The 20,686-nt window shown below is 40.3% G+C and overlaps 1 protein-coding gene across 1 annotated transcript in view; it reads left to right on the forward strand.

Annotated features, from left to right (window-relative positions):
- Positions 1-19,572, forward strand: part of ptprr (protein tyrosine phosphatase receptor type R) — a 50,164-nt gene extending 30,592 nt beyond the window's left edge. Inside the window, exons 10-17 of the mRNA XM_038707768.1 lie at positions 4,506-4,695; positions 7,128-7,212; positions 9,108-9,187; positions 11,459-11,596; positions 13,075-13,185; positions 13,275-13,432; positions 13,525-13,638; positions 14,531-19,572. Of these exons, the coding sequence (XP_038563696.1) occupies positions 4,506-4,695; positions 7,128-7,212; positions 9,108-9,187; positions 11,459-11,596; positions 13,075-13,185; positions 13,275-13,432; positions 13,525-13,638; positions 14,531-14,624 (970 nt within the window). The 3' untranslated portion in view covers positions 14,625-19,572. The remainder of the gene's footprint in view (positions 1-4,505; positions 4,696-7,127; positions 7,213-9,107; positions 9,188-11,458; positions 11,597-13,074; positions 13,186-13,274; positions 13,433-13,524; positions 13,639-14,530) is intronic.
- The last annotated feature ends 1,114 nt before the right edge of the window (positions 19,573-20,686 follow it).

The raw sequence follows: 20,686 nt of genomic DNA on the forward strand, positions 1-20,686 counted from the left end.
GTGACGTTACTATAAACTTATTACATCGCTGTGGCAAAGTGGAACTGCTGCCTGTATTTTGATGGCGTTCAGATAATGAGGTTAAAGTATTTAAAAGAAATCCCTGTGAGCCAAAACCTCAGATTTCCTCCTGTTCTGACGCTCTGTTTTGAACAGCTTTTTCTAGCAACGGCTCTGTTCCACGACATACGGAGCCAGACGGAGCTGGTGTTCCATATATGGTTATTTGCTCCCATAGCAACAGCCTGGTAACTTCAGGTCTTGGCCAATCAGAAGACAGTGGGCTTTAAGGGGGGGGGGGGCTTAAAGAGACAGGAGCATCTACAGCTTGTTTCAGACAGAGGCTGAAATGAAGGCCTACATGAAGAGTCAGTATCAAATAGATAATTCTTTTTTTGAACTTTGAATCATGCAAAGCTGCCGTACAAGAGTCACAGAACTACAATACAGGACTGGAAAAGCAGTATAATAGGTCTCCTTTAATAACCTTTTTACTACGAGCCAAGAAGTAGAAAACATCTAGGTTACTTTTTGCAGTTTACATGATTCATTATTACCAGTTAGGTCAGCTCAGTTATATATCAATAAAATAAATATAAACTGGAACAGCAGTGGAAGCAGAATGGAGTGAGGCAGGTCTGGTCTGGCATGAGAAAGGGCAGAAGAGGGGATCACTGCTCGTTTAGTTCTTGCTAATGACCTGAACATGTTTTTTTAACAGATTTGACTGTCAAGCCCCTAATTGTCTGGTATCGGTGGCCAACACTTCCTGCTCCAGCCCCACCTCACCACCTGCCGGACTTTTAACATTCTCCTCATTCCAGGTTTAGAGGGAACTGGACAGACTCAGGCAGGGGAAGGCGGCGGCGCCTGATGGGATCAGCCCCAAACTGTTAAAATCCTGCTCTAGTCAGCTGTGTGAATTTTTTGCACACCTGTTTAATCTGAGCCTCTAAAATAAAAGTGCAAGAACGTTTTTTGCAGCAATGCTTGATGTCGAGTTTATTAAGAGCTTTTACTTTGAAGAGTTCTGAAGGACATTCAAAAGAAACTCTGGCCTGCTTGACACACCTCTTGAAAAGCAGTCAGTAAACATGTGATTGGATTCCCCTGAATTTCCTCAGGGGAATGAAAATAAGTGTCCATAGGTTTATGAATGTAGATCAAACACTGGAACACAAACACACACTGCAGCACACGCTTTATTGTGAGCAAGTGCAAAAGTGTCCTTTCATTCAATTTGTTTAACAAAGGATAAAAAAATAGCCACAGTAAGTTGGAATCTATCTCACAACCTACCTAACGGGAGTCCCGCACAGTACCGACTGAGCTAAACGTGCACATAACTTGAAATTATTTGACTTTGTTCCGGCCCGCCATGTAACGACTTGAAAAAGTTTTTTCTCGATGCCAGACTTATTTGCCGACCCCTGCTCTTGTGGTTCCTAACCATGCATGTAGTTTTGGTTTTATTTGCCAAAGGAATAAAGTGGAGAAACAAAACAAATGCAGATGCTTCCATAAACGAGCACGTCCTGTCATCCTTAGTGAAGTGTAAAAATGCTGAGCAGAGCCCGTTCACTTGGATTTAAGGTCAAGATGCCAGGAGGAAAAAAAACAAGTGACTTTGAAAGATTTTTCTTCATCTGCAAAGACATACAACGAAAATACAAATCTATGGACCAAATATCTTTTGGAAGATGTCATTCATTCCTCCAGTAGAGTAAAAGTATTTTAAGTTTGAAAGCCACGTTTGGGCGTGAGGAACATTTTCTTTGTTAAGTAAGACTGACCTTAGATGGTGAACTTGTGTTTCTGCAAATGTTGCTTTAAGAGCTCTTCAACGTTTGGCCGAAGTTCATTTCCCTTTTAAGTAGTTACATAATCGGAAAGATAACGTCTTTATCTGCACCTCAGCTCAGAGTTGAGCACTTAACCTTTATCTGCAGCTCGGAACTCTTCCGTTGATTTACCGCCCGTTCCGCAGACTCGAACCTCGGAGGCCATTTTGTTCTGGCGGAGTTCAGTGTGAGGGTGTTAAGTGCAGAGAACACGCTGAGTATCTTAAGGTAGGAAAAGGAAGGAAGATTTCAGGCCCAAAGTGAGAACAGGATGTTTTTCTTGGTGTCTGTGTCTCTTTGTGTAACTGTGTGTGTTTTGACCACTCTGGATGGCAGCCAATCAGCAATCAGATGAAAAGGAATTAACAGCATCCTGGAGAGGAAGCCGTCCGACACGTAGCCAGACGATGAGAGTCCACCCAAACACAGTCCATCAAAGCACACCTTGTATTTTCTTCTCTTTCTAAAGTCTAAACCAATTTCAGCATGACTCTAAAATCAGTTCAGTGTTTTTGCTCCTGTTTCAGGGATTAACCTGGTCAGATAAGTCAGTAAAGAAATTTGTCAGCGTCATGTAAAATGTCTTGTTTAAGTAAGAAAATATGTTTTTATATAATACGTCATCTGGATATCTGCTTTAGCTAAGGATGTCTGTTAGACAACAACCAGCACGTGGAATACACATTTGGTTACGCCATCAGTAAACACTTTGCAGGTAAAACCTTTTATTGAAAAGGTAGAAAGAGATTATGAGATGGAAATTACTGCTACTAAAGGTTGAACAAGCATTGCTGCAGAAAAAGTACAGCCTCACTAGTCCAATTTGAGAGCAGTGATTTAAAAATGGCGCCACAGATTGTTGGAATAGTGTCGATGAAGGCTTGAAACAGTGTCACAGAGGTTTAGAAATAAACCTTCATGCTCACTTGCTGAACAGCACATCCAGGCCCAGATACTGTCGAATGATTGTTTAGCAAAAAAAAGATTTGTTCTGAACATGCAGAATGCGTTTATGTTTATCTGGTTGAGAAAGAGGCAGATTTCTCCTCCAGCTGGTTTTATTAACTCTCACATCCAAATGATATTTTTCTGAACTTCAGCAGAGCAACTGCAGGATTCCCACGCGTCTTGGAAAACCTGGAAAACAGCTGACAAATTTTCCAGTCATGGGAAAACACTGGAGAAACATGATGTTACGTTTGCTCACAACACGCCCTGAGTCACGTCACATAGTAGCACAAGTTGGATGACATTAATTCAAGTGACTGAAACTCTGAATAATGTAAGTTGTATTATCCTCCAAACTCTGCTGGCATCGTCTCTTCAAAAACTTAATGCTATAACATGACATGAAACTTTAGCTCACAATCGGTTGGGATTAGCTTTGTTAGTAAAGGGGCTAATATATGGTGATAAACTGACCACGGCTTGCTGTTATTTTGTGATTAACCTTTGATGTCTGCACACCTGTGAAGTAGTGCCAGTTTTCTGACAAAATAAAACTCGAATACACCGAGTTCGTTTTGAAGTTTAAATAAAGTGTGGCGCTGTGACAGTGGTCCAACGCGTGCTATGGACCACAGAGATTTTAGAAACTAAGGTTCAACAGAAAGCTGGGATTTGTTACTAGGCTACATTTTAGGCTAATATTTACTGGTGTTCAGGCAGCAGCGATTAAAATACAGCCCGACAAAAGCACGTGCCAAGCATAGAACTGAAAGGACTTATAATACTACAACTACTATAAGAAAACAACATTAAGACAAGATCAGTTTGTCGTCATGTCTACACATGTAATAGAATATTTAATAATAGCCACAGACGGGGCTGGACTGCTAATCAAATGCCTGGTGGGCCGGTGTAACGTAAATTATTTATTAAAAACGGGCCAACAATCGGCCTGTAAAGCATGAACAGCGGCCCATTGGGTAATTTTCAATACTGACATTGGACTGGCCCAATCACAGAGGAGAGAGAGAGAGAGAGAGAGAGAGAGAGAGAGAGAGAGAGAGAGAGAGAGAGAGAGAGAGAGAGAGAGAGAGAGAGAGAGAGAGAGAGAGAGAGAGAGAGAGAGAGAGAGAGAGAGAGAGAGAGAGAGAGAGAGAGATAAACAAATAAAAATGCTATGAGAAAGGTTTGTTTGTGCTTTAGAAAACCTGCAGTGTAAATAATGAGGAAACCTCTGCGTTGTTCAAAAGAAGTAACTTAAGCAAATAATAATAATAAGCTACTGATTACTATATTATTATTATTATTATTATTAGATTTAGATTTTCTGAATTGTCACCTGCCACCTGAATTTTGTGCTTCCCTTTATAAAAATAAAGACATTTCGACCTTGTATTGGTGCAGAAAATGTCTCCAGAATGCAGGAAATTAAGTGTTTAATGCTAAAAATCTTCGGGGGGAGGAGCCCCAGACCCCCCCCCCATCAAATATTTAATCTATAAATATTGTTTTAAAATAGTAGGTCTATTAAAATATATTCTTCTCTTGTAGTCATGGCCACCAAACTTGTGCAAATGTTACGTCTCAGTGTTTCATCACACCCCTAGTGAGTAAATAACAATAAAACACAAGACAGAGGGCTTCAGACTTCAATGGCGGTCCAGTTCTAACACAATTTGTTTTTCTTTCCCTCATTTATCTTCACCTCCCCTGCAGACGTGGCTCTAATGTCTCTCTGGTGTTGGACATGTCGGCTCTCGGCGCAGTGGAGCCCCTTAACGTTACTGTGGTGACCCCCAGAGAGGCGGCGGCCAGGGAGTACCTGCTGGCCGCCGGCCGGCCCCTGGCCCGGCAGCAGCTCCGCGACATCGTCAACAACACACACAAGCTGCACGCTGAGTTCGCTGTAAGTAGTTAAACAGTAAAATAATTCACCAAATGTCAGTAATGCAGCCTATTTTTCCAGGAAGACTTGATTGTAATATCAAAGCAACTGCAAAAACTTAAGACTACTACCACCAGACTATTGATTGTCGGGGCAGGATTTTAAACTTCAACACGTTATGAGTACTGCAATGCGTCCATAGTATTGGGTATCAAACTGTCAAGTATCGAAAGTAGGCACTAAATGCTTACTCAGCATTCTTTGCATTTGAAGCAAATCTCAAAGTGCTACAAGGTAAAAGCATCAATATAAACAACAGATGGATGCATAAAAATGTAAGCATAAAGGCAGCAACCAGCGAGGTTAAGTTAGTTTGCTCACTTTGATAATCAAAGCATTAAAGAATAGAAATAATAAAAGTTTGGCAAGTACAAAATATAAAAAGAAACATACAAATATAAATGTAGAAATATAAACAGGAGTGTGGAAATATGGACCGTGTTTTAGAAGTGTTATGACAAGCACTACCATATATTGAGTTGCAGCATCTTTATATTCCTCAAATTAAGGTATGCATTGATGGGATGGATTTTGGATCAGCTGGCGCCGGTACAGAACATTTTCCAACGATACCCAGCCCCTACAGATGCAGTTACAGTTCTTGGGACCCAGTCGATCAGAGCATCCCTTCACACTGTAAAGATGTGCGTCTACCTGTCGGGTGTCGGTGCAGCTCAGGGGTGGAAGAAGTACTCAGTTTTCATACTGAAGTAAAAGTACAGATACCACATGAAAAATGTTACTCAAGTAAAAGTAAAAAAAGTACCTAGTTTCAAAACACAATTTATCTTTTTTAAACTCACTCAAGGCAGGTTTGTTATAGTGAATCACAGTAAGGAAAACTGAAGTATCCCCTTCAGACCGTCTGACGCACACAGAACCCCATTTGGGACTTTGGGTATGTCAAGATGAGACAAGGAGGCAGAAACCAAACCTAACTGAACTTCTCAATTCACAATCTCACCAAAACCCCACGCGTGTTAACTTGAGCACCTCTCATAAAGTGCAGCTCACAGTCCCACACAGAGCAAGGCTGGCTTCAGTTTTCAGATGTCTATAATCCAAAGCTCTAGCAGCTGCGTTCCCTGCGACTGCTGCACAGTCACACCTGACACCACAATCCTCCCTCTGTAAGAAGCCTGAATAGAAACCTCTTCTAGAAAAATCCAGCGCCGGTTTTAACAGACCTCTGCGCGCTAACTCATGAAGTCTGTTAAGACTGGGGGTGGGGGGGCAATCTTCTGGGTCTTTGTGTCATGCACTCGCACTGGCTGAGGCTGCCTGTGTTTGACCTGGGTCTGTGGGACCTGCTAAAGACTAAAGGCTGGATGTGGATCAGCTGTGCTCAGACTGGTTGATGATCCAGCATCTACTCTACTGACAAACTTCAGCCCCTGTGAATTATAGATATTTTCTAAATATTAATGTTGTCAGCTGCATCAAACTGGCTCCTCCAGGTTTCCTTCAATACATCTTCAAATATAAAATACTATTTATAAAATGACTGGGCTGAATATGTGATGCTTAGTATTTACTGAGACATTCATCCACCCATCCACTAATCAGCTTTTTATTTTTCAATAGTACTAGTTAATCCACTGCTTCCCATCTTGCATTAGTCCAGAGTTGTTGTTTTAAAATGTTGTATGATTAGTGCCTTCACATCCTGTCTGGACTGCTCCCACAGATGTTTCTTGCTGGAATGCGCTCATCTTTTCCAAGCTACAGTTTATAAACACCGTGGTCCGTGTGCGTTTATCAAACGTAATAGTTAATAGTTATATTTCACTCAACATTGCTGAGCTGGTTAGCACAGGACAGACAGATTCACTGCAGCTGCATATTAATGTTAGGCTACTTGTTATCTGCTGACCTCATGCTTACCCGACGTTCACGTAGTTCACTCTCCATTGAGTTTTTTCTTTACACGGTCCAAGAAAGATGGTCCCTCTTCATCCCCTCATCATAGTTGTATTTTCACCTTTGACATGAGAGTGAGGCAAGGTCGTCTCTGGCGAGAGTGACCTGTTTTCTATCACTGCGTATGCCGGTGTCGCATCAGCTGGCTGGCGTTGATTCGTGCCGAGTCGGCTTTATCAGTTTACATTTGTTTTTCCCTGCTGCTCCACTCAGGTTCGCTGCATAGGCGACTAATAACAACGTAACGAGCTCTAATGCAGGATGTAACGCAGTAAACAGTCAGATATTTGGCTTTGAAATGTAGTGAAGTGAAAGTAAAAAGTTGCAACAACTAAACATACTCAAGTAAGTACAGATACTACTGAAGTACAGTAACGAAGTACTTATACTTCATTACTTTCCACCACTGATGCAGCTGCAGGATGACTTCTTATACACATATGTAACACTGAACGTCTCTTCTTCTGTGTCAGGAAATCCCCATGAATTTCATCGATCCCAAAGATCTGGACATCCCAAACTACGGACCCAAGAACAGATACAAGACCATACTTCCCAGTGAGTACTCTTGTTGCTAAGAAACAGTAACGGTTCAAAAACAGTCCTCATCTGCCATTTCCTGTCGAATCAGGAAGTTGTTTGATTATGTAGGAGGGGCTTAAGGTCAAAGGCCAACAACCCCAAGGACAGCTAATATCGCACCTCCCTCTTCCTTGAGCACACACACACACTTGAACAATACATTTTCCTCAGAGTACAGTTTGTTCTCACACTACCAGCCAGGCCTGATTAAGACGTTATATAACACACACACACACACACACACACACACACACACACACACACACACACACACACACACACACACACACAGTGTTAGTTATTAGTCTGTGTAGTGAAGAGAGGAAAGGGTTTTCAACACAACAGTGAAGGAAGGGGGGTGTTCCTTCCTTCATTCCTTCCTTCCGGCCAATCAAGGGTAAGGAATGCTCACCTAGTCGGCTGTCTATCAAACTCCTTCCCATGTTTGAGTTTCTGTGTTGTCTTTTCTTCAGTGTTCACAGGGCTGAGTCGAGTTTGAGCTGAAGCGTAATAGGGGCTTGAAACCAAGTCTAGACAGTCTGAAAGCAGATCAGGATGGTGCCTAGGCTTTAACAGGCACGAAACCAGGTCAAGACTTTAACTGGGACCGAGTCTAAATGGAGGTTGGCATCAATTAAAAGCCTTAAAAGACTAAACCAGACAAAACCTGAGATGTCCACAAGAGAAATGTGTCAGAAAGTGTCATAAACTGGCTCAAGAAAAGGGTATAAGACCAAATGACTGATTTACAGGGGATGGAAATCAAGTGAGGCCAAGTCTAAAAGCAGGTCAAGACTGACCCTAAGTGAAAGACGGCATCTTTAGCAGGTCAGGGTCAAATCCAGACGGAAACTAAGACCTGGTCCAAAAAGCATATCAGGGTCAAGACAGTTTAAAAGGTACTTGAATGTTAAAAAAACATGTAAAACGGGTGTAAGTCAGAACAGAGACTGATTCAGTACTTTCCGTTTTAGTTTAGAAACGGAGAATTAAAACGGATACGATCTCCGTCCACAGCAGCGTTTTAGCTGCGTATCAGAGGTGATCCCCGTCTACATTAAAACGACTTAAAACGCACATCCCGTGCCCGTTCGGGTGCGCTGGGCGTGCCAGTGTAAGCATGAAGCGGATGGTCTATTCCGTAGCTACAGAAGATTTGGCTAAAGAATAAAGAAAAACTGACCAGATTTTTCTTTGCATGCACCGATAATGAGCTGGGACTGTTACTGAATGTAACATGGGAGTGTGGCGGCGGAAAACAGACTGGGAGTCGTCGCAAAGTAAACGGCGACATGCACAGTGTAAGTGTTATTTGCACGGTACAGAATATTTTACTCAAAAACTGACCGCACTGTGTGTCTGCTTTGCATGACTTATAAGACTCAGAGAGCCGAGCGTCTGCATCATCGTTTCTAAAGTCCTCCGTTTTGGCCCTTCTTCACTAAAACGCCCTCCGGAGTTTCGAAACGCAAAATGGGGGCGGCAGCGTTTCCAAACTTTTCCGTTTTAGGTCTTTGTTTTTCGCCGTTTTAGTCTGGACGGAAGGAGCAAACGAAGCTAGAAGGTTTCAGTTTTACTTTGAAAACGCAGTAGAGTCCACAAACATAGACACAAAATCAAGACTAAGGCCAGATGGGGTCAGGAGCCAACAGAGATTATGGGGGGGAAAGGATACATACACCAATCATTTTTATATGAAACTGATGGTACGGAGAGCAGAACATTTAGATCAGATCAAACTCTCCAGTGAAATCCAAATGTAAAGGCCCGATCTAAATCTCGTCTTCTCTCTCTCCTGTTATTTCCTCCGCCGTTGCCTCCTTCCCTTCCTCTTCCCCTTGCTCACCTCCTATCTTTGCCGTGTGTCCTAGACCCTCATTCCAGAGTGATCCTGAAGTCGAAGAGCTGCAACGACCTGCTGAGCTCCTACATCAATGCTAACTACATACGGGTGGGTAGCAGCAGTAGTCCAGAATCGCCTCCTATTTTTGGCTCTGTAGCTTTTGTGGCTGCTCAAAGGAGATCAAATTATACACTTGTTAAAGGACTCATGGCAAGTTTTTACAACATTTATTTGTTAAATCTTCTCTAAACCTGAGAACAATCATCCAACACTGACATGATCACATCACTGATGTGTAATGTCTTTTGGTTTCATTGACACACACAAAGGCAGTGAAAGTACTGCAAAAAACTGCAGAAGTCTGTAATGTTGTTCTCAGACTCTATACAATAGACTCTCTTCCTGTCAGGAAACTCCACTGAAGCTATTTAAACTGTCAGACCGCATGAGAACAGAAGCTGTGTTCAGATTCTTTATCCTACTGGACATACCACGCAGTGTGTGTCCAAAGCACATTTATCACACGACAGGAAGAAGCATCACTTTGATCAAAACTCTTTTATTTCACCTAAAACGTTTTGACTGAAGCACTATAACTTTGTTTCAAAAGGTGCTATATTAATACAATTATGAATTAATATTTAGACAATATGACTGACCAAGAAATGAAATCAGCATATTTAATGCCAAATGTGTATTTTTAAATATTTGTGTCACAAAAATGTGTTTTTAATAAAAAAAGCAGAATATAAAGGCCAATTTATTTTTCTGCATCAAATCTAGGCCGCAGCCTGACGCGCACTTTCCAAAAAAATGTAAATATATGTCGCAGCAATGCAGACTTCAAGACCTGTGATTGGTCCACTTGGTAACATCGCATTTCCTCCTATGCGTTATGTTTGTTTGACTTGTGCAGTCACCGAGTCCGACACCCGCATTGCGTTTCTCTGGCTGCATAAAGTCGGAACCACCTTTTGATTGATATGCTGATGTCGCAGGATCAGTCATTGTTCTAAACTCACAAGAAGCTCGCGCAGTCTTGTGTCCGACTTGATGGGGCTGTTTTTATACTCCGCCCCTGCAGTCACTTGCAGCTCATGTTAGAGTCGGCGAAAGTCCGCCGCAGTCATCTCGAACACACATAATATCTGGCTTGTCCTCCTTCTTCTGCCCTAACCAGTTCAGGGGTCGTACGTACCGTCTCCTCCGACACTTTATCTTGTTTCTGCGTTTTAGTAATTTCACTAAAAGTAACTGCTGTTCAGCATCGATAAGCTCCAACGATCCGCTCAGTTTCAGTCGCCGTTGTTTGTAGTAGCCTACACGAACGAAGAAGAAAGTGAACACAGCGGAACATTGGAACCCCACCGCCAACTTGTGTTGTGGAGGTGTAACTGCAGGACGATGCAGACACCAACGCAAAAGTATAAATGCTCATGACGGCACGTAGTCTACGCCGTCAGGTATAGCGTAATTTATACTTCTGCGTCGAATCGACGGCGTAGGTGACGGCGTAGCCTACAGGCTACGCAGAGGCTACGCCATCGCCTGACATGCACCTCCTCAAAAATGTAACTACACGTCAAGTTGACGCGGACCGTAAGCTCTGTGATTGGTCGGCTGGGTAGCCTCGCAATGCTGCCATCTCGACCGGAAGTACCCCGTGCTTTGAAGTAACGTTTGATAGCGGCCAAAACAGCGGCTGTGACACAGTGAAACAATACTGGACGTTGCAACCCGAGCAAAATGAGAATGTGATCCACTCGGTCGACAACATTTTAAAAGGCTACACCAGCCGCACGTTTACAATTTTACTCCCATTTACGTTAGCGGAGCACTTAACCGGAAATTAGCCTGCTCGGCCGGCAAAAGTCAACACGGTGGACGCTGCAGCGCTACGTGCGTAGCCTACGGCGTAGGTACGCACGTAGGCCCTACGCAGGAGTATAAATTGGCCTTAAGGCGTAGAGTCGACACAGAAGTGTAAATTGTCCTTAAGAAGTAAAAGTTTTCCTCTGGTGCTATAATGGATCAAGTCCAAATGATATTCAACGTTTTGAGTAATATTCACAAACTCTGTTGACTGCTTGCATCACTCAAACACCACAAAGAAATAATACCACCTTACTTTGAAGTTTTCTGTGCATCTACAGGACACTTCATACATTCACCTCGAGAAGAACAGTCAATTTAAATAAATGTAAAAATACTGATTAAGGTATTTTAGTTTTCCTACTGTCAGACAAAAGTGACAAAAGGTGCCGTCATGAATTTCTTGAATTCTTCACATTAAGAAGTCTTTCAGAGCTCGTGTCAACAGTGCCGTTACTTCCTCACAGCAAGCTGCTGACGCTGTTGTGTGATTGGCTCCCCTCCCAGGGTTACCTAGGCGACGAGAAGGCGTTCATCGCCACCCAGGGTCCCATGGTGAACACGGTGAACGACTTCTGGCAGATGGCCTGGCAGGAGGAGTCCCCCGTCATCGTCATGATCACCAAACTGAAGGAGAAGAATGAGGTATCGTTAGACGAGGAGGGGGGAGTTAAGCTAAAGTACAGTAAAAGAAGCGGAAGAGAGGTGGATGTGGAGGGCAAAGTTCAATTCTACATGTGACCTGGGACTGTTCTTAAGAAAGCTCTAACATTTAGTTGTTGGAAAGCTTTTTTATATTGTAGTAAAGCTGAACCCAGAATACAAGCGGTAACGGATTAAGTGAGTTTGGTTGTTTGTTGTCGTGAAGACGCTGCTGTTCTAAAACTACAGATGTGTGAGCGTCCGTGACCAACAGAGAAATATTTTTTAATAAGTTGGTGCCTACTCTATCTGCCAGTGTTAGAGGCAGAGGAATAATTTGGATATTTTACGTAAGTAAAAAAAAACACAACTACAGTATAAAAATCCTCTGTTACAAGTAAAAGTCCTCCATTCAAAATTTTACTTAAAGGAGACCTCTAATGCTTTTCCACATTTTATGACTTATCTACAATGTTATAATGTAGCATGTTAAACACGGCCAAAGCTTCAAAAAATGTATGTAAAAGTATTTAAAAGAAATCGCTGTGAGCAGAAACCTCAGATTTCCTCCTGTTCTGATCGCTCTGTTTTGAACTGCTTTTTCTACAAACTGCTCCGTTCTAAGACATTTGGAGCCAGACGGAGCCGCTGTTCCATATATGGTCATTTGCTCCCATAGCAACGGCCCAGCAACACTCAGTCTGCCTGTTCCGCCCAGCGACAACAACAGCCTGGTAACATGCTTCAGGTCTTGGCCAATCAGAAGACAGTGGGCTTTGAGAGGGGGGGCTCTTAAAGAGACAGGAGCATCTACAGCTTGTTTCAGACTGAGGCTGAAATGAAGGCCTATATGAAAAAAAAAATGTTTTTTATAACTTTGAATCATGCAAATCTGCCATACAGTAGTCACAGAACTACAATATAGGCCTGGAAAAGCAGTATAATAGGTCTCCTTCAAGTAAAAGTACAAAAGCATGATCATCAACGTGTACCAAAAGTCTGCCCATTGCAGAATCATATATAAATTTACAGCATAATAATTATTGATGTAGCTGCTAAATGTGGAGCTAATTTTAACCACTAGTGGGTATCTTAATCTATAGTAAAATAGTACATTATATTTTATTAGATAATATTTTGCATAAACAATCTGAATCTATCTATCTATAAAGTTATCAAATAAATTTAGTGGAGTAAAAAGTACAATTTTTCGTTCTGAAATGTTCAAGTACAATGTAGAGGTTCTTATTTTAAGTACGGTGCTTGAGGAAAACATTGCAATAATGTAAATCAAATCAAATCTCTACAAAAGTTGTTTTTCCAAAAAAAAAAAAAAAAAAAAAAAAATGAAACCAGTAGCTGCTTGTAAACTAGGAAATCAGTCTAAAAACTGATGGGATGATTTGGAAAGTACTCAGCAGGAATGGAAAGTACCAGCAGTGTATGAAATATGTTTCCACTGTCTTTGCATTTCTCTGTAGAAGTGTGTTCTGTATTGGCCTGAAAAGAGGGGAATCTATGGGAAGGTCGAAGTGTTGGTCAACAGCGTCAGAGAGTGTGAACATTACACCGCTCGCAGCCTTACATTAAAGGTACGCAAACTTTTCAAACTTAGTTATTACTTCTGTGTTGTGATAAGTAAATAAATGCCTTTGTGGGATTCACATTTTTTTGTGTGCAGTGTGGGAATCAAACCCGCATGCTGCAGCATTACTGGTACACATCATGGCCCGACCACAAAACCCCCGACTCGGCGATGCCGCTACTGCAGCTCATGACCGACGTTGAGACGGACAGACGGACGGCTGCCGCCATGGGACCCGTTATCGTCCATTGCAGGTCTAAAGAGGGGGAAATGTGAAAAGGGCCCTTCTATTACTCCTGACAAATGTTTTGAAATAACTCAGTTACCCACGTTCCTCTGCTTGCAGCGCCGGGATTGGCCGGACAGGATGCTTCATTGCTACAACGATAGGCTGTCGACAGCTGCAGTTGGAGGGAGTGGTGGATGTTCTGAGCATCACCTGCCGGCTCAGAGCTGACAGGTAAAACACTCTTTTTCCTTCCATTTTTACCGACTGGGAAGGAAAAAGACAGAGCCCACCTTTTCTGCGGAGTGACCGTGAATGATTTTAGCTTCACTTTCATTCAGAAAACCACGGAGAAATACATGAACATTTATTGTCGGGCTGGAACATCGACGTCAGTCCCTGGGACCTAATGATAACCTAATGATTGCAGTGTTTCCCACACAGTCACGGCTGTTAATATAGCTGGGCGACACGCCTAAGTAAGTGTGGGGAAACACTGGAGTCCCAGCCAATCCACAGCAAGAATTTACCCAACATAGTAACCATTTACATATAATAAAAAATATTATGTAGTGTGTTTTAGACCTTTTTGGTGTGTTCTGACTGAATGTGTGTGTACTAGCTGTACAGATGTTGCTGCTGTAGCTGCTAGCTAACAATGTAGTCATCTGTGTCTTTTTATTTTACCGCTCAGACTCACCAGTAAATCCAGTTCTTTTGGTCATTTCCCTCAGTTTGTCTTCTTTTTCTTCCCATTTTTGTTTACGCTCCCGTTGTTTTGCTCAAGTTTTAACTTGTGTGGAAGCATTTTTGCTTAGTTTCTTGCTGTTTAGAGCCATTTTGTGTTTGCACCTTGTCGTGATGACTTTGTTGTGTTGTGCTACCTCTAAAACTCACCTTGTGAAACCATCCTTAAATCTTAAAACAAATGGTTAATTTTGCTATAAACATTTTCAACAACTTAACGTAAAAGGCTAAGTTTCCTGAATTTCCATTATCAAGATATAAAATATAAATTAAAAAACAAAAAAAACCCCACATTTCAGCTCCATCAGTATGTTTACTATAGTGTTGGTTTATTTTCTTTAAACACTATAACTTATAATCTCTCTTTTTGTCTGTGCAGAGGAGGGATGATCCAGACAGGTGAGCAGTACGAGTTCGTCCATCACGCCTTGAGCCTGTACGAGACCCGCCTATCTGCAGAAACAGGCCAATGAGTGTGCGCCGCCACAGGAGGTGTCGACCTAAACCTGGATGTGTTGTCATAGTGAGTCCTTTAGCAGGTATGATCCCTGAGATTTGGAAGTTCTCTTGAGATTAGAAACAACTGGAAGAGGTCTTTTTAAGTTTAATGGACAACATGGACAACCAATGAGTTGTGGGTGGAGCCTATTGAAGGAAAGAGGAAAGGTACATTTCTGGAAATGAAATATATCCGTTCTTCTCTGCTGTTTCTTCATGTGTTGTTGGTGGGGGGTTCTCCAGAAGAACTGGAAAGACCCGCCCACTTCACTTCTCTCAACCAACTGACTGCCGGATCGAGACGTTTTTAACTAACCAGATTGTCCTGTTACCTCTTTTCTGTCAAGGAGACGTAGAAATAGTTTGACTGAAATTGATGGTACTTTGTTTCATAACACTGTTTTGTTTGTGTCTTTTTAGATTTAAAAATTATTTTTTAATGTGGGGTTCTTATAAGAAAGGCAATCACAAATTGACTGTTAGCAGGTTGCATTTTCTGTTAAGCTACGATACAACTGTTGAACAAACCCTTCCAGCCTCCCTTTGTGACATCCACACTCCGTACGATACTCCGTGATTCTGCCACGTTACATTACCCACCTTCAAACTTTTTGGGGAAGTCGAACATTAATTTGGACCTTTTATCCTGAGGCGGGTTGTATCATCAAAGTTATTTCATCATCATCTCTTAATTGTTAGAACTTAATTTTAAATGTCATATGTCAGAAAACCTTCAGCTCAAGTAACCTGAAAAGTTAGCTTGACAACTAGCCAGCAGAAACATTTAGCAAACACATTTATTTTTTTATGTTTTTATGTTAACGTTACTTTCTGTTTAACCAGACAGTGTTGAGTAGGTGAGTCAATGCTATGGTTAGCAAGCTAACTAACTGACATTATCTTAAAACCCATTTCATTTGTAACCAAGACTAATAAAAGTACAACTTTTGTGATGCGAATGATTAAACCAACTTTATAATCTTTATTTTCCCTGTCGTCACTGCTCTGCGCATTTCCACTGGACGTATGTTTTGCAGCTTTGAAACTTACAGAGTGCTGAAGTCACAAACGGGGCTAACTCCAGCCATAGATCACACGCTAAAGGCTAACAAACCAATGTAATGATAAATAAGCTCCTGCTAAGCTAGCACTAGTAGTACAGCAATCTCATAGAGGCTAATTCTAGCTTTTGTAGTTCGGTGTTAATCCGTATGCTTTAACGTCATTAATGGATGCTAACCTATAAGCTCATGCTATTATTAGCCCGCTATGCTTATGCAATATTTTGTTAAACCAATTAATCTTATATTCCGCAGCTAAACCATGCTCGTAAAATATTATAACAATTTGTAATACTATTTCACAAATTCAGCTTCGCCGAGGTTTTGACTGAGTAAGAATTATGGGAGCTGTTTACAAATGCTGACCTACTAATTGTTGTTTTATCTAAAATAGATAAATAGATAAATTGATGGTAGCAATAGAGACCTAGTTATCCTAGAATATATGGACACAACACCCCACCATCATGTTAAAACATTTAGAAAGACCCAAGGAATAAAATGTACAAAACATTTAAAAATGGCATAATTTATAGATTTGATCCACAATTAAAATGAAAACTGACATTTTAGCCAAAGTTTAGTTTTTCAGCACAGGGCCAAATTGAAAAACATAGTTTGCTGAGACTTATTCATCACACGACAGATTTACACTTAAACTCTTTATAGTAGTTAACCCTGTTTATTGAATTGACAATTCCCATGTTGTGTAATATGTTGCTTTATACCAAAAATGTGAAATAATTGTCACAATGGTGCAGTCATCTCATCAGTGTGCTGTTGTAAATCTAGTAAGTGCGTTATTTTTAGTGTATCAAAATAATACCTTTATTTTTATACTGTTTTTTTTTTACATGTTTTTGATGAGTTTAGCAGCTATTATCCATTTGTCACCTCGCATGAAAGCTCACGATGTGAGGTACGAACCTCAAATCTCTAAATCTTGAATTTAACAGAAGCAGATGAAAAAAAACAATACAAATTTTATCCGAATCAGCAAATCGAATTTTGAACAAGCCACACCCGTTGTTTAAGCTTTACTATCTTAATGATGGAGGAATACGTTTTAAGCAGTAGAAGAATAAACATGAAATACTGAGAGATAAAGTTGTTGTGAACAATACGGATTGATTTTGTATTTCTTTAGATAAGTTTTATAATTACATTGACACTGCATTGAAAAATGTCAAAATAGTAATGAGACTACACAACTCAACCAAACCATTCGAGTGCCATTACATTGGAAAAATAAAGTCAAGAAAAGGGTGTGATGCTCAGTTTTTATACGCCCAATATTACTACATGTTTAACCATAAAAGGCTAAGAAATGAAATAAATACTGAGGTGGTTTTATTAGTTCCTGAGGTGTTGATTTGTTTTAGAGATCTGGGGTTTCTACAGTAATGCCAGTAACGAAGAACATAAACAAATACATCTAATCCACTGTCTGTGTGAATGGGATAATGTTGTGTGGTACATGTTAAAGTGCTATTAAACCTAATGTAAGAAGTCGAGTTTCAATCCATGGGCTACAAACATGGAGGTGTTGCTGCTAAAACTGGGAGCGTTGGGACCGGACCGCTGACGGACAATAAACGAGAGAATCTTGGAGGACTCTTTCTTTTTATGTACCAAATATTTTTTTATTTATTCCTTTTATTTGTTATACAATCAAGGGACTTTGGACCTGCGTCTCTTCGTGCCCAACATGCCTCGTGGGACCACCGTCAAAACAATTTTGACTTCGGCCAGTTCAAGAATTGGATTGACTTCAAACTCCAAAGTGGTTAAAAATCTGAAATATTACATTGTGATATTGACGTAACTCTCTGTTTGAACTGATGATGGGATCAATTCACTTTCACTACAGAAAGTGAATTGATCCCAACCTCCACACCCACTGCAGCAGCGGGTGCAACAACACACACTGCCTCTGACGTAGTATTGTGTATGTACAGTAGGTGGTGGTTCATGTCCTGTACTCTGTTGTTGTTGACTGTTGATGGAGCTTAAAGGGACACTACACATTTTCAGTTTTAGACAGTTGTCATGCTGTTGTAGAGAACAAAATATTCTTTATATGCATTCATTGGTTACCAATGTCGGAGTTTAACATTGTGTGTAAGGCTTTATTTTAGAGCTCACATAGTTTTCGCAAATTTTAAATAGAGAAATGAAATGCATCATAGGATGTTTCCTGGAAAGGATTCGGAAATGTGCAACTAAAAATAGGGAATTGGACACAGTACACTTGAATTAATAATAACCAATCAGTTGTTAATTAGTTGTAATTAGAGAATTCTTCAACAGGCAGACAATTATACAATTCAACATATATAGAGTAATAAATACTTACATTTTTTGTGGGTTTAATAGAGAGCCTAAGTCTCTCGCTTCACTTTCGCCCAATGGGACCTTATTTCCGAACAAATACACTGAACAAACACTGAGACCCTGGTTCAATTCCCCACTGTGACACGTCCACCAATGTGTCCCTGAGCAAGACACATTACCCCTAGTTGTTAAAATGTAAGTCGTTTTGGATAAAAACGTCAGCTAAATGAATAAAATTTAAATGTAATGTCACAGTTAAGTTGCACTTTACTCGATTTTAAAACACAGCCTAAACCAATAAACTGAAATTTGTAAATATTTATTAAAATAAAATGCCCTGGAGAATTGAAAAAGCTGTTTACCCATGTCAATAAGAGCAGAGCAATTCATAACAACATTAGCTAGTTAAACTGCCAATTTAAGATCATGCAAACGATAGTTGGTTAGTTTACTACTACTATAACAAGTGAGGGGAAAAAAAGCTCATGTAAATAAATTGTCCTTCTGCTAACATTAACTAGTACAAGGACCAACTTTGGCCCTCACCAAATACTTCGTCCCTCACCCAAGTCCAGTTGCTGTCGACTTTAACCTTCTTTGGATTAGCTAATGAAATGACCAACTTTGGCTAATAAAGTTCTTTTGCTAATAATAGCTGATGAAATGACCATTTTCAGCTTGTGTAAAAGTTCTAGTGCAAACCAGAGGTTTATTTTCAAACTAATCCTCCACACCACATTTTTCTTCTGCTAGTTAACTACGAAGACAATCAGCTGATTTAAGTTAGCTTGCTAATGATAGCTGTTTGTTACAAAACCAGGTGGTGGTACAATCATTTAAAAAAAGCTTTTTTGTTGCATGTTTATTTCTCCTGCACATAATGATGAATACATAAAAAAATATTTTAATTAGATTGACCTGCTGTACATGCATGTGCTGTAGGAGGAGTCAAATGTGACAGAAGGTCCTGATCTGAAAGGGAGGGGTGACGGCTTGTGTCTAAGTTAGTACTCGTTAGGGTTGAAAAACTAGAACTTTATTTCAAACTTAAAAAATAAACAAAATATGGCAGTAAACCTTCAATAAATATAACCATTAGCTCACTGACTAGCGAGCAGATTCATTTAGCAAGCACATTTATGTCAATGCTAACAATATCTTAAAATTCAACAATCTTGATCTGAACACACATCAGTTCTAATAATTAGTGTGAATTTCAGCACGGCAACAATATGAACAAGAATTTTTAGGACAGATTCCATGTAGAGCCACATTAAAATAAAATAAAAATGTTAGTGTCCCTTTAAACTCCTGCTGTGTGGGCAATTCAGCTCGGTCAGCGTACACCTAATGCTAATAAGTGTACGTACGGTACGTGGTTTTTAACTGTATTACTAATCAAATTGAATGTTGTAATAGTCGGGAACATTAGCCACTGAGTAGTGCTGTAACCTCTTTATCTACTCTACTATATATACATATATATTGTTACCTGTAATCTGTATATAAACACTGGATAAACAATTAATGTTGTCCTGGACTCTGACTGACTGATAACCTTCAGACCAATGTTGCCGGGTGCAAAAAACAAAGAACTGTACTTATTGAGTTATTGTATGATTTGATTTAGAAAAAACTGGAACTTTCAGGTTTTGAAAGTTTACCAGAGCTTACAGATTGCAGATAGATGCTGTATGAAAAAACAGGTTGTGAGTGGCAGCACTGGCTATCGTAGATCCAGGATCAGTTTACCACATACTATGTTGTTATGACATTTTGAAGTTATTGTAAATTTGTGGATATTATTGATTGAACATTGTACCGTGCATTTGTGTGACTTGCCATTTGAATATCGCAAACTGGTGACACTGCTTCAGACTGAAGTTAGGACTAGGGAAGAAAAATGTTTCCTGTTTGTTAGATGGGTAAACACAGTTCAGCCGACCCAGAGCTTTGATCCTCAGCTGGGATCCAGGATCGAGCACAGGATGACTTAACAGGTCATGTTCACTTTTATGGATGTTTGTGGATTATTTTGAAGATTTGTTCAGATTCTTGACAGTGAAGTTACTTCATGGAGGGCAAGGCAAGTTTATTTGTATAGCACAGTTCAACAAGGAAATTCAAAGTGATTTACATAAAAGCAACATGGTGCAATAAAAAGACATTTAAATAAAATAAAAAACGAGTAACAAAAAAAAAAAGGTAAAACGCGGCAGTAAAAGTTATAGAGCAGTGTAAGATACCAATCAGAAGGCTTAAAATACATTTTTATGTTAAAAAAAACAGTTAACAGATCTGCAGTTTTCTGGGAGTTTCTTCCAGATAAATGAAGCATAAAAACTAAACACTGCTTCTCCTGGGTTAGATTTGACTGTGGGGACAGAAAGCAGAGAGTCTGGATGGTTTATAACATAACAGAAGTTCAGAACTAACCAACAGCTGTATTGTAAAATCAGTTACTCGACAGACAAGAAGCCAGTGTAAAGACCTCAGAACTGGAGTGATGCGATCCACTTTGTTGGTCTTAGTGAGGTCTCGAGCAGCAGCAACAGCGTCCTGAATAAGCTGCAGCTGTCTGATTTGAAATTTTATTAGGGAGACCTGTAAAGACACAGTTACAGTTTGGTGTGTATGGATCT

Source organism: Micropterus salmoides, unplaced genomic scaffold (assembly GCF_014851395.1).
Source record: "Micropterus salmoides isolate LMB-PRFRI ecotype aquatic unplaced genomic scaffold, ASM1485139v1 Ms_hic_scaffold_9, whole genome shotgun sequence".
NCBI classification, from domain to species: Eukaryota; Metazoa; Chordata; class Actinopteri; order Centrarchiformes; family Centrarchidae; genus Micropterus; species Micropterus salmoides.